This window comes from Macadamia integrifolia, chromosome 13, assembly GCF_013358625.1.
Source record: "Macadamia integrifolia cultivar HAES 741 chromosome 13, SCU_Mint_v3, whole genome shotgun sequence".
NCBI lineage: Eukaryota > Viridiplantae > Streptophyta > Magnoliopsida > Proteales > Proteaceae > Macadamia > Macadamia integrifolia.
Genome location: NC_056569.1, coordinates 9,981,141 through 9,995,288, shown reverse-complemented (window position 1 = coordinate 9,995,288; position 14,148 = coordinate 9,981,141). Strand labels below are relative to the sequence as shown.

At 36.5% G+C, this 14,148-nt stretch overlaps 1 protein-coding gene across 1 annotated transcript; it reads left to right on the top strand.

Moving 5' to 3' along the window:
- Positions 1 to 1,138: 1,138 nt before the first annotated feature.
- LOC122058999 lies at positions 1,139 to 12,032 on the top strand. Its single transcript, XM_042621710.1, has 5 exons — positions 1,139 to 2,519; positions 3,602 to 3,729; positions 9,951 to 11,148; positions 11,522 to 11,636; positions 11,706 to 12,032. Exons 1-5 carry the CDS (start codon positions 1,365 to 1,367, stop codon positions 11,771 to 11,773), a joined length of 2,664 nt encoding a protein of 887 aa, XP_042477644.1. The 5' UTR covers positions 1,139 to 1,364; the 3' UTR covers positions 11,774 to 12,032.
- Positions 12,033 to 14,148: the final 2,116 nt, after the last annotated feature.

The following is a 14,148-nucleotide window of genomic DNA, read 5'->3' as shown; positions in this document are numbered from 1 at the left end:
ATGCCCATTATCGCCCATTGGTCCTGCAGAAACGTTGCTTGTCATACAGGGGTTATGATGAAATTTTCTTATTAATAACTCTGCGGAAAAGAACCTAGAAGACATGGTAGAAACAGAGTGGGTCTCTGAGGATGTAATGACTACACCATCCTAATGAAAAGGGACAAATCCTTCCCCTGTAGATGTTTTCCTTTGATAGAAAACTCTAGCCCAACACGTTTACGGCCCGACTTAGACCGGCTAGATTAATAAACATGTCGGTCTCATTAAATGGGAGTTCACGGTGCAAGTAGCTAGCTTGGCGGACGCCAACTGAACCGACACATGTATATGCTCGACTTGAACCTACTCATTATAGCCCGACCCAACCCGACGTCCTTTAATACTACATAAAATTCCTATTTTACCAAAACTAGTAAGAAACAAATTAAGCTTTCTTGCACTTTGCTTTGTAAGAGGATTTGATTTAATTAAGCTTTATTTTGTAAGTTGTAAATGTTATAATCTCTTCTTTTTCTTTATAAGAACAATCATATTCTTATATCATTTTTCTTTTTTATTAAAGATTTACCTCATATATTTCTAAGCCTTCAACCAACTTAAGAAAAGAATTTTAGGGTAGACACATTTAGAGTCCGTTTAGACTTAAATAGGTCTGTAACCCGATTAAGGTCCGATTAAGATCGGTTTAAGAAAGCCCGATTAAAGCCCAACACCGATTGACTCGATTATAAATCGTACTATGCCCCCCGAAGTTAGGCCTATTTATTTAAACGAGCGTTCATGGTGCAAGGGTTCCAAGTGGTTAAGCCTGATTAAGCCTGACCAAGACCAGCCAAGCCCGACTGGTTGACACCTCTAGAATAAGGTATATATTGATATTTTTATTAATTATTGAATGGAACTAACTGTAAATTAAAGAATTTTAAATTTAAAAAAAATAAAGATTATTTAAGGCCTATTTAAGGCTTTATTAGTACATTATCCGATTATGGTTGGATTATAATTCAATTACCTGGATTAATGCTCGAAACCTGACTAAGTTCGACATGAGACCGATCAAGACTAATTCATTCCTTAAATAAATAAGTCATGTTTTAAGGACATAGGCCCGACCGAAACCGGCACCGCCCGATTGATCACGTTTTTACCCCCTTTTCTCTTGGATCTATCCTTTCCTATGAGCAGAGCAGAGGCCGTTTCTCTTTCACCGCCTCACGCCGCCGCATAAAGTAGAGGGGATCCACCGTCTTCCCAGTTCCGCTGCCCTGCGTTTTCTCCAACCATTTGTGTGGAGTGCTTCATGTTATATATATATTCACATTACATTTCTTCTCTTCGAAGAAAAACCCTAGTCGCTGGCCATGGCGGATGTGAACAATGTCAAGATTAGCAAAGGGGAGGCAATACTAAACAAGAATATCCCTGAGGATATCATTCCGGACATACTTTCGAGGATTCCGGTCAAGCCTCTTCTAAGATTCAGGTGCGTATGCAAATCATGGTGTGCTCTTATAATCGATCCTGCTTTTGTAAAAATGCATCTCAGCCGATCCCTTTCAAGCAACAACTACGTCGGCCTCATTTTGAGTAACGGCTTTTTCTATGCCGTCGACTTAGATTCTTCCGAACCACAAGCGTTGGTACAACTCGATCATCAGCCTGACAAGTTTCAAAACTATGTAACCGATATAGTGGGTTCTTGCAACGGCTTACTCTGTGTATACAATAATGACCATGAGGAGGACATATTCCTCTGGAATCCTTCTACCAGAAGGCATCAAAAACTACCCATTAATCCTATAAAGTCTTCTTCCCTCGCACAGTTCGTTGTTTACGGATTCGGTTACGAACCCATCACTGACGATTACAAGGTTGTGAGGGTTGTAGATTCTTTTAGTAAAGAGGTAGAGGTGAACGTCTACTCACTTAGCACTAATTCATGGAGAAGGGTTGGAGACATGCCTGTCCACATAAACGCGGAAGGCGACCATTACGTGTCTGGGGTTCTTGTAAATTCTGCACTTCATTGGATTGCAAAGGGCAAGACGCCCTATATTATCATTTCCTTTGACCTTCAAGATGAGAAGTATCGAGAGGTAGCACTGCCCGACTCTGTGGACGATAAAATTTTCATGACTCTTGGGGTTCTTGGAGGACAACTCTGCGTAGTCTGTGAGTTCTGGAGTCTTGAGTTTTGGGTGATGAAGGATTATGGCGTGAGGGACTCTTGGGTGAAACAGTTCTCGATGGAAGAACACCCGCTCGTAAACTCTGCGTTCATCAGGCCTATATGCTATTCAAAGAATGGTGAAGTTATACTCGAGGTGGATATAGATGTGCTGGTAGCGTATGATCCCCATAGACGAAGGTCTAGGGATCTTATTAGTGTTCAAGATGGGATTCAAACAGAGATCTACATTGGGAGTCTCGTTCCAGTCAATGCCAAAGATGGTACTGAAGAAGCAGGAACAAAAAAAGAAGAGGTAGCAGAGGAAGAAAAAGAATCGGGAGTAGAGGTAATACTACAATAGGAATTTGACATGGTAATGATTTTTTTTTGTGGATTATTGACATGGTAACTCATAGAGCAGATTTACACTTCAAGCTACTATTCATATATCTAGAATTGTTTCCTTGTTTCTGCATTTACACTCTTTCCTTTGCACAATTATTGTTTCATCTATGGAACTCCCATGATGAGTCCTCCATTCTTGCAGTTGTCTGAAGTCGCAATGCTATCAATCAAGTTTCAAGCTTCTTGCCTTCACAATAAAGGAAAAGGATGCTGAATACATGAATTGACCATTGCATGTTTATTGCAAAATTGTACTCTTAAAAGAGTTCATCTCTTATTTAGCACTTATTATTTGAAAGGAATATTTTTTAAAATTAGGCTGAAAGAAGGATAGGGAAATTTTTGGAGTGAAATAACTTTTAGCAATGTTTGGATGTCAAGAAAAGAAAAGAAAAGAAAAGAAAAGAAAAGAAAAGAAAAGAAAATAAAAGAAAAAACATACGACAATAACTACAACAACTTAGATTTTTTCCCAAATGAATGGGGTTGGTTAAAAGAAAAGAGAAGAAACAACATAATAAGACAAAAAATCATGATGACAAAATGATTTATTCATGTGTGTCTCTCTCTCCTCAAATTTTTTTTTTCCTTGGCATCCAAACATAGCAATGTATAAGCAATCAAATTGTATCAATTTTTCCATCCTGCTTTCTTCGAGAACTCTTATAATGATTTATTCCGTTGATGTATATTATCATTGGGTAAGGCTGGGGACGCTAGTGATGTGCCCCGCACTATGCCTGCCTCTCTCCACTCCCCCTTGGGAAAGTCCCCCTGCCCCTCCCATCTGAGCGCCTCATTGGTTGAGCTGCTAGCTTGAGGAGATCTAGCAGCGTGCCCAATGTCCTCCCATTATTATTTATTATACATGTTTGATTCATTGATTTCTTTGAGTGAGAAAATGTAGAGTTCATTGATGCTGGAAGCAATTACTCTTAAGTTCCTTTTCATCTGAATTGTCCATTTAAATGCTGATTTTCTTGATAGTGGTTATGTTTACTGCCCATAAAATGTTCTGCCCAGATACAAGAACTCAGGAAGACATTACTGCTCATAGGAGATTTTGAGAGCCTTCAGACACCTAACTCCAATAATGGGATTGTTGAGGAGAAAGTGCTTCTCATGGGAGACCATTGGGGTTGGGACATTATGTAAGGAGTGGTTTGTCCTGGTTCAGATGTGGGCAGGAAGGCCACTGGGCTAGGGACTGCCCCTAGCCTTCATCTGATTCTTCTACTGAAGTGGGAGCAAGGTCTGGTTCATCAGGCACTTGTTATAGTTTAGTAAGCCTGGGCACTGGGCGAGAGACCGTCCTTGTCAAAATACATTGCATATGTTTAGAAAGAGTGTTCAGTTTATCATTGCCCTTCTTATGATCTTTCAACCCTGTATGATCTGATCATATATTGTGAACAGAAACTTACGAGATGCCAGGGCATGTCGCTTTTCCAACAAGATGCACTGGTCTCTCTAGAGACTGACTTACTGCCGTGTGAAACAATGACTGCTTTAGTACTTGGAATCCCTCTGTCCATTCTCCGGGTTAGCATGGATGTCTAATATTTCCATTTTGTGCTATTAGTGACTCTTCAATTTACTCAGCAATGTTCCAAGTTTGAGCCTAGTGGATTGTGTTTGCTGTTAGTGGGAAAGAGGGCCCTTGATTAGTGTTTATTAATGATTTCAGAACTAACAATATTGTTGCCGCTATTGGTGGTCTAAAACAACATCACTTAAGAAATGTTGTGGAATGGTATTGTGATATGTGCAAGAGTTGTTTGCCACGTATGGATCTTGGTTGGCATAGGTAGTTATTTTATATATTTGAATTGTTGCTTATGTTTATTATTAATGCCATGTTCATGTAGTTCAGATCACACGTGTGATTGTGCATGGGAAGTTATAGTCGTGAGAGGAGTTGAAGTGAGTGGTCTGAAGTGTGGGTTGGAGTTAAAATAGGAGAGGTAATAGGAGAGAAGTGGGTGTAAGTGTGTAACTGTTGCTATATGGTAGGGATAAATATCCTTGCTCAGAAAATGAATAGGAGAAGAAGAATCTTATCTTATTCTGCTCGTTGAGTAGGGAGGCAGGGTTCCCTCAATAGAACCACAACCCATTAAAACTCTTACTTGTTTACCCGTATTTTGAATTATCTGTTGCAAACTCTATCTCATCAAGATAGGTAAGAAAGGCTCTGCCACGTACATACCATATTGTCAGTGTTAATTTAAGTTGTTGGACATCTCATTCCTGTAGAGTGGTATTTTCACTTTCCAGTACTTGTATGGTCAGTGTATATGGCTGTTTATAATGTCCCTGTTCCCATGTCTTGATTGCTTTCTTGCCTGGTGTTTCGTTTCAACCTTTGTATCTACTACAATAATCTTGTCTTCTTTTCATTACTTGGTAGAATTGCAACATAATCTTGACTTCTTTTCAGACCTCACCTGATACAAATGTGTAGAGTGCATACTTCATAGCCTCGTTGTAGAGCCCCAGATACAAATAGGTTATGCATGGAAGAAGCAAATGAACATAAGGATCCAATCATCCAGTAGCCTTTAAGCTGTTTATCTTCTACCATGAATAGAACATAAAGGTACTAGAGATGTAGCAATTTGAGAGGCGCTTAGCAAGTTAATCATTGGCCTTCTTATGATCTTTCAACCCCCTATGATCTTGATTGCATATTGTGAATAGAAACTACAAGGAAAAGAACACATTGACACTTAGTAACATCTTGTATCTTATCCTGTTTTTCATTAATTTGCAAGCTTCTGAAATGGTATTGAGATCTGATTTATTTCTTGTAGAATTAATCCAAGGAGAGTCTAAAGATGTTTTTCTGGATGACCTTCCAGATCGAAGAATAGCAAGTTGTTGGCGGCCTTCACAATTTATGTATGTATATATATATATATATATTTTTTTTTTTGGGGGGCGGGGGGGGACTTGTACATGGGTTTATTTTAGTTTAAACAGTTGATGTAAATTGTTTTTTTCCCTGTGCAGTTGATGTAAATTGTTTACTTTTGGGTCACTAAAAACTCTAGGAATCAAATTATGTATGATTTATTGTTATTTACATTGTTGAAAAATCGAGTTTTGACTAGGAAAATTAGGCGGAGTTTAGTCAAAGGATTAAAAACCTGGTCAAGAGTCATGGAGATTCGTCTTGTATTAAAAAATGACAAGACTTGAACCAAATCATACCGAGTCATTTAAGACTCTTTTATTTTGCCCGAGTCATCACAAACGGCTGATTTTTGTCAAATTGAGTCACTATTTCTATAGTTTTGAACTAAAATATATTTTGATGATGTTAAATGTTCAATGTCTGAGGTGTTTTGTATTGAATCTAGTGACTATTGATTATATACATCTATATTTTAATTAAAAAAACATGATTCTTGGCCATGACATTTCGAAGTCGGATCTTATCATTGTCATCCAAGAGAATGAATGATGAGATTCATAAAAAAAAAAAATTGAAAATCAAACACTTTGTTCTACCTTGTCTCATTTAATTTATTTATTTGGATTGCTTGAGAAAGATTAGTATGGAAATGAGAGGGGGAAATTTGACATGACTCGTCTGATTTTTCATGCCTCGTTCTGAGTCACTAGGTTTTGAAGATGACGAGTCGAGCCACAAAACCTGGTTTTCCAACCATGGTTATTTATACGGGGGACTAGGAATACTATTCGAAAATTGATCCTAGCTATTGGGACTTTTGGTGGTGGTTCTGAACCTCCACTAAAAGTAATTGCTTCGTATGGAATAACATTCTAATACGGTTATGCATAATAACACTCTTCTATTCTTATGCAATTTGAAATTTTCATTTCAAGAGCCTTTGATGATGCATAACCAGGAATAAGAAGCATAAATAGGGAGGTTTTGGGAACCAGAAATGGATGTGGATCGGAGAACCGTAAAGTTCATTACAGCCCTATGAATGTTTTTAAGTTTTGCGGTGTCACATTGAGGCATTGGGCATATCTTCTATTTCCTGGTTTACATCATATTGTTCCTACTGAAAATAAACACAGGAAAATGTTTCGACATGAAATTTTTTTTGTTGAAATAAATGGAGCCTTTTAGGAAAGTGGAATGTTAATGCCATTTTTGTAATTTTTGGTTATGATGGCTTGGGTGCTAATGATATTTATGTAATAATTTGGGTGAACTAATTCTAAAACATACTTTACCAAATGCCATTATTTTCCTTTATCGAAAAAAGAAAAAAAATCTTTGAATTCGATTGTTCATAAGTTGAATCAACACGGGTTTTTGCACAATCCCCACACATGAGAGAGTGGAGAGACTTCTCTCTAAGGAACTCCATGTCCTTTAAAAACTAATTCCTATTTATATATATACCCAAAAAAAAACTTTTACAAGTTTCTAATATAGGACTAAACTTAAACTCACATTCTTCACTCAAAGATGGAATTGAAGAAGCAGAAACAAGAAAAGAATAGGAAGAAGAAGAAGGAAAAGAATAGGGAGCAGAGGTGATAATATAATTGGAATTTGATATGGTTATGGGTTTTTGTTTGAATAGATTATTGAATTGGTAATTGGTAGAGCAGATTTACACTTGAAGCTACTATTCATATATTTAGAATTGTATCTTTGTTTGTGCATTTTCACTCGTCTTGAACAATTATAGTTTCATCTATAAGATACTCCCATGATGAGTCCTCCATTCTTGCAGCTTTCTGAAGTCACAATGCAATCAATCAAATTTCAGGCTATTTGCCTTCAAAACGAAGGAAAGGTAGGCTGAATACATGAATTAGCCCTTCCATGTTTATTGCAAAATACTAGTCTCTTAAAAGTTTTTTTTTTTTTAAACACTTATACTTGAAAACTTTCCATGTGATTCATTTTTTAGTTATTAGGATAAGAGTAAGGCTGAGGACAAGGCTTTTTGCATACATTATTTGCCATTTAATTAAGTAGCTGGAAAATGATGCTTATTTCTTTTGTTATACTACACATTAGGAGGGGGAAGCTGTGATTATAAGAACTGCTTGGTGAAAATAGTGAAATTTGTAACTTTATGCTGAATTGGTATCATGTAATGGAGAGAGACAAGAAGGCTTTCTGCTTAGGGATAATTGAAGATTTGGCCATAATTAGAATGGACTGCAGGAAGAGAATTTGTGAAGCCAAACCTAAAGTAGTTTGGAGTAGGCTTATATTGAGTTGTGTGTTGCGTGATACTTGCTAAGAATGTGGTCTCTCTATTGGGAGAGAGAGAAATACTTGGGCAATAATACACCTTTTAAATCATGAATCACCAAGTTTTCTTCAATAATAGGAAAAGGTTCCCTGTATGGTTGTGAAATTGAAAATTCTTTGCACAAACACTTATTTATACCACATGGTGGATCAATAATGTAGCTCCCAAGGTCCTTTCATCTCAATTAGAGTTGGTCAAGTGACAAAACGAAGTATTAAAATATAGTTTACTAAAAGGGTGCATGGGTATATATGGAAGGATATATGCTGGTAACTGCAATCTACTCTTCTTCTGAGAATATGGTATGAAAAACCATCAGGAGCCTCAAGATCCACCCCAAAATACAAAATTTTCCTATGGAAAATCCTGAAGGGAGGAATCCCAACTTTGTCTAAATTGAAGTCCATGAACATTGATGATAGATGCTGATTCAGATTGGCATTTGTCCTTTAAGAGCTGGTAAACTTAGTATCATGCTTAAAATTTGTAGGGTCCCAATTTACTAGGCTTAATTAAAAACTTAATTACCAACCCAAGAATCACCAAATGTGATAAATCTTTCATTCTTTGTGTGGCCTCAATAACAGCCTATTTCCTTTTGAACTCAAGGAACAACCTGATTTTTAGAAAAGCTGACTCCAATTCCTATTATCTCCTCAATCTTATTGAAAGTTGGGAGTGTGACCTTAAAAGGCTTAATCTTCTACTTCTCTTCCCCAAAAATATGTTAAATACCCACTCATAGCAACCCCCACAGGATTACTAGCTTCGTCTTCCATCCACTAATCATTCAATTGTCATCACTGATGGGAGCTTTGATCCCGTTTCAGAATAGGCAGGATGGGCAGTCATTGTTATATCTGATGATCAATTTTCTTCATAGGATCAACTCAAAAAACCGAGGCAAGAGGGATTCAACTTGGAATCTTTGAAGCATAATTGACGGGATGTACAAGCATAGAGATTTGGACAGATTTAACAGCGATGGTGAATTGGCTTATGCAAGGTGTATGCTTGGTCTAAGGGTAAGGTATTAATGTTATGACTTGGTGGTCAAGTGGTCAAAATAGCCTTTTGACATTCTCGGGGTAAAGCTAAGTAGTTCTGGCCCCTTTTGGACCTCGCACGTGTGGGAACCTTCTGCACCGAATATGCTCTTTGATGAATTGACTTTTGCAACAAGATGTACATTTGTGGCCTTGGGAAATCTTCTCATTACTCTTTGACATCCAATATTCTCTTCATACTGTTACTTCTTTTTGTACTAAAAAGGTGAACAAACAACATATAACTATAGCTCATAACTTAGGGATATATAGGGTATTTTAAGGACAATATTGTTGAAATGTTTATTCTTTAGTTTCTAATGCATTTTTATCTTCACAAAAAAAAAAATGTATTGACCCTTGATTTTGCCATGTGTAAAAATGGTATTGGAGTAATATGAATCATGTTATATGGACACCCTGACCACAAATTTGGCATCTAAATGAACGGTCACATGCTAAATATTAAGAACATATGAAATTTAAGGGTGTTAATCGGTTCGATTCACATTTATTTGGCTGAAAAAAAAACTGCACAATTTACTAAATGATTACACTTTTTGAAATCTCAGCACGATTTCGGTTCCATAGTTTTTAAACAATGTTGGTTTCTCGGTTTTAAACGGTTTTGATAGTGGTTTATTACATTTGATTTTTAAATAGTTGGCAATCAGTTTGTTAATTTATTCGTATATTTACTAAAATTTGCTTTTGAGGGATAAACACTTCAGTTTTATATCAAATTAAATGAGACATTGAACAAGTAAATATTTAATTACATAACTACATAATTGGAGTAAATTATTGAATAGATTATTAGACAACCTCTATGATCCTTAATTTTTCTCTAAATTAAATTATTATATTTTATTAAAATAATCAAATATTTAATTATTATATAGATTAATCGGATCGATTTTGATGATTTAAATGATTCAATTTTCACGATATCAATTCGAATTAAAATGAACGGGTTAAATGGTTAGAACCGACCCAATCCATCTTAAATTTAAAAATTAAAAATAGAACCAAACCATTTATTAAAAAGATTTGCGCTTTCGAAGAAAAACCCTAATCGCCGGCCATGGCGGATTTCAACGTCAAGATTAGCAAAGTGGAGGCAATGCTAAACAAGAATCTCCCTGAGGAAGTCATCGCCGACATACTTTCGAGGCTTCCGGCCAAGTATCTTCTAAGATTCAAGTCCGTATGCAAATCCTGGTATGCTCTTACAATCGATCCTTCTTTTGTCAAAATGCATCTCAGCCGATCCCTTGCAAGCAATGCCTACCTCAGCCTCATTTTGAGTGATTGCTCTCTCTATTCTGTCGACTTAGATTCTTCTGAACCACAAGAGTTGGTAAAACTCGATCATCAGCCTAAGTTTCTAAACGATGTAACCGAGATAATGGGTTCTTGCAACGGCTTACTCTGTATATACAACAGTGAAGATATATTCCTCTGGAACCCTTCTACCAGAAGGCATCTTAAACTACCCATTAATCCTACTTCTAACTTGGCACGTTTCGTTCTTTACGGATTTGGTTACGACCCCATCACCGAGGATTACAAGGTTGTAAGGGTTGTAGATTTTGATGAAGAGGTAGAGGTGAAGGTTTACTCACTTAGCACCAACTCATGGAGAAGGATTGCAGACATGCCCTTCCGCATAAATCATTGCGATAGCGACCATCAGATATTTGGGGTTCTTGTAAATTCTGCTCTTCATTGGGTTGCACAGTCTCAGACGGTGTCCAATTTTATCGTTTCCTTTGATCTTCAAGATGAGGAGTGGCGAGAGGTGCCATTGCCTGATTTTGTGGACGATAAGTTTTACATGACTGTTAGGGTTCTTGGAGGACAACTCTGTTTGGTCTGTGAGTTCTGGAGGGACCGTTTTGATTTTTGGGTGATGAAGGATTACGGCGTGAGAGACTCTTGGGTGAAACAGTTCTCGATCAAGCAACAGTTGCTGGAAAATTGTGGGTTCATCAGGCCTATATGCTATTCAAAGAATGGTGAAGTTATACTCGAGATGAATGATGATGTGCTGATTGGGTATGACACCCGTAGACGAAGGTCTAGGGATCTTATTAGTGTTCAAGATTATATTCAAACGGAGATTTACATTGAGAGTCTCATTCCACTCAATATGAAAGATGGTACTGAAGAAGCAGAAGAAGAGGAAGAAGAGGAAGAAGAGGAAGAAGAGGAAGAAGAAGAAGAAGAGGAAGAAGAGGAAGCAGAGGAAGAGAAAGAAGAGGAAGCAGAGGTAATAATATAATGGGAATTTGACATGGTTATGATTTTTTTTTTTAATGGATTATTTACACTTCAAGCTACTGTTCATATGTGTACAATTGTTTCCTTGTTTGTGCATTGACACACTTGCCTTGAACAATTCTAGTTTCATCTATAAAACTCCCATGAATCCATGATAGAGTCCTCCATTTTTGCAGCTCTTTGTAGTTGTACTGTAATCAAAAGAAATGCTTTTTGTCAACTTTAGCTGTTACCTTTTATTTCATCTAGATGCTTCGTAATGCTACCCTCTTTCAGAGAAGTAAACACTATCTGGTTGCTTGTGTTCAATCTGTTTCAAGTGGGTTTCAGATTTGCACCTTCTATGCTTTCCTCTTAATCAGGTTGTAGCTCAAAGTCAGCCGACCCAGTTAACCCCATTAGACTACCACAAGCTAAAAGAGGGGGTAGAGGATCTCATCATCTGTGATGGTAGCTACGATCCAGATTTAGTCATAGGTGGGTGGTGTTTAATTCTTCTTTATAATTCACAGTTTATTATGATTGATATGGATAATGGTGGTGTAGGGTCATCACAAGAATCCGAGTTGCAGGGAATGCTTCAAGGGGTGCGCCGAGCTAAGCAATATGGATGAAAACTTTGACAATATGGTCTGATTGCAAGCAGCTGGTTACTTGGCTCTCATAGGGAACAAAGGAAAATTGGCCTTGGAATATCTTTAATCTATTTTGGGAAAGAGCAATCTTCTTACCCATGCTGATAGAAATATCTTAGTAAAATCTGTCCTTAGCTCAGTCCCAATCTATTTCATGACCTGTTTTCTTTTTGCAAAACCAGTGTATAAACAATTGGATTCAATTAATGCTAACTTTTTGGAAAGGCAATCAGAAACCTGGGAAAGGTCTTCTCCATATCTTTAACCTTGGCTTTTAGTTTCTCCCGAAAGCTTGTGGGTCAAGATTCTTTTAGATCAATCCTAGATAAATATTTACTTGCCCTGCAGGTTCCTAGATTTGGAATGGGTTGAAGGTAGTTCAACCTGATTTACAAAACATGATCTGTTGACGAGTTGGTAATGGCCACTCCAATTAATATTTGGATTTCAGCTTGGCTGCCCAAACTTGAGGGCTTTAGAGTTCCTACTTTAGTGAAACATTCAGCCCTTGTATCACAAGATTGAAGAACTCATGATTTGATTCCATCACTGCACTTTCTCTCAGTTTCACATGAGGTCATTTACTCACTGATGGGAGTTTTGATCCTGTTTCAAAGGAAGTTGGATAGGCAGCCGTTGTTATCTCTAACAACCAATTTTCTTCAGCCTATTTGAATTTTGGATTTACAGGATCAACTCAAGAAACCAAGGGAAGAGGGATCCAGTAAGGAATCCTTGGAACATAAACAATGGGATGAACAAGCAAAGAGAAATTTAGACTGATTAAACATGGTGGATTGGCTTCTGCAACCAGATGTACAGTTGTGGCCCTGGAAATTCTTCTCATTACTCTTTGACATTCAATCTTTTTTACATACTGTTACTTCTTTATGTGTTAAAAATATGAACAGACAATACAAAACCATAGCTCATAACTTAGCAATTGAGGGCCTGAGGCTAGAAGTAGTATACATGGTATCTTTGATGACAGAATTGTTAAGTAGTTGTTTCCTTAGTTCCAAATTTCTAATCCATTTTTATTTTCACAAAAAAAAAAAAAAATCCTTAATTTGGATTGATGCTTGATTTTGCCACGTGTAAGACTAATATGAATCACCTTATGTGGCACCATGACCACAAATTTGTCATCTAAATGAATGCTGTCAAAAGGAATATTTGCCTTCTAGAATTGTTGGTACAGGGTTGAAGGTAGAATGGGTTAGGAAGGACCGTAGGAAGGACTCTTTGATGTCCACCAGTTGCTAGTGTGTGATATCGGCCTTTCTCACTTCAAACGTTGACCATATGAACGACTTTAGTGGGACCATACATTTAGTTGACTATAAAAAAAATAACTTATGGGGCACGCTTTCTTTATGTTTCCCCTTCTAAACGGTTAATAGAAATGGCATTTGTGATTATAGAAGACAAAAATTATGGTCCATAAAACTTACCCAATTTCAATGTCTCATGGATTATTCCATCATCATCTGCATGTGTTAATCCTCTAAAATCTTTTATTTTTTTGGGTAGAAACCTTCAAATAAAATCAAAGAGGGATAATCCTAAGAGTTAATGTTAGTTAACAAATGTAGAAAATGACAAAAAACCAATTAGAGCACAAAAGCCCTTTGGGAGAGAAATCACAAGTGAATTACGGCTATGTTTGGTTGTAAGGAGAATTAAAGAAAAGGGAAATGAAATTTTCACACTTAAAAAAAATATATATGTAATTATTACCCACGTGACTTTAACATTAACTTGAAATAATTCCATATTTGATTATAAAATTTCACTTTATTTTGCATCCAAAACTCTTTGCTATAATATGTAAAATAAAAATTACATGTAAAATATATCATTACTAAATATAGTTAAAAAAATTAAGTAATTTATACAATCACATAGGGTAATGATTATAAACATTCATTTTTAAAGTAAGAAAATTTCAATTCCCCTTACCTTTAAATTTCCATTGCAATCAAACAGACCCTACAGTCTTATGATATGTTCTCTTTGTCAGGGAGATTCACTGGAAATATGGTTATTAACTCTAAGGGAAGTTTGGCCTTTATGCATGCACAAGAGTCAATGGGAGCGCAGGAGGAAATATAAATAATATGTCTTTTTGTATTTTATTGAGGCGGTTATTTTAAACAATGGTTACACATGATGTGCAAATGGTTTCAAAGAACAGATTAAAATAAGAAGGAAAAAAAAAAACCTTTCGCAACAGTAAATCGCCTCTATTATATTTAGATTTAAAAAAAAATTAATTTTTAGTGGCGGTTAGGTTGAACAGGTGGAAAATATCTACCCATATAAGTGTATTACTAATTTTTTCTTATATATAT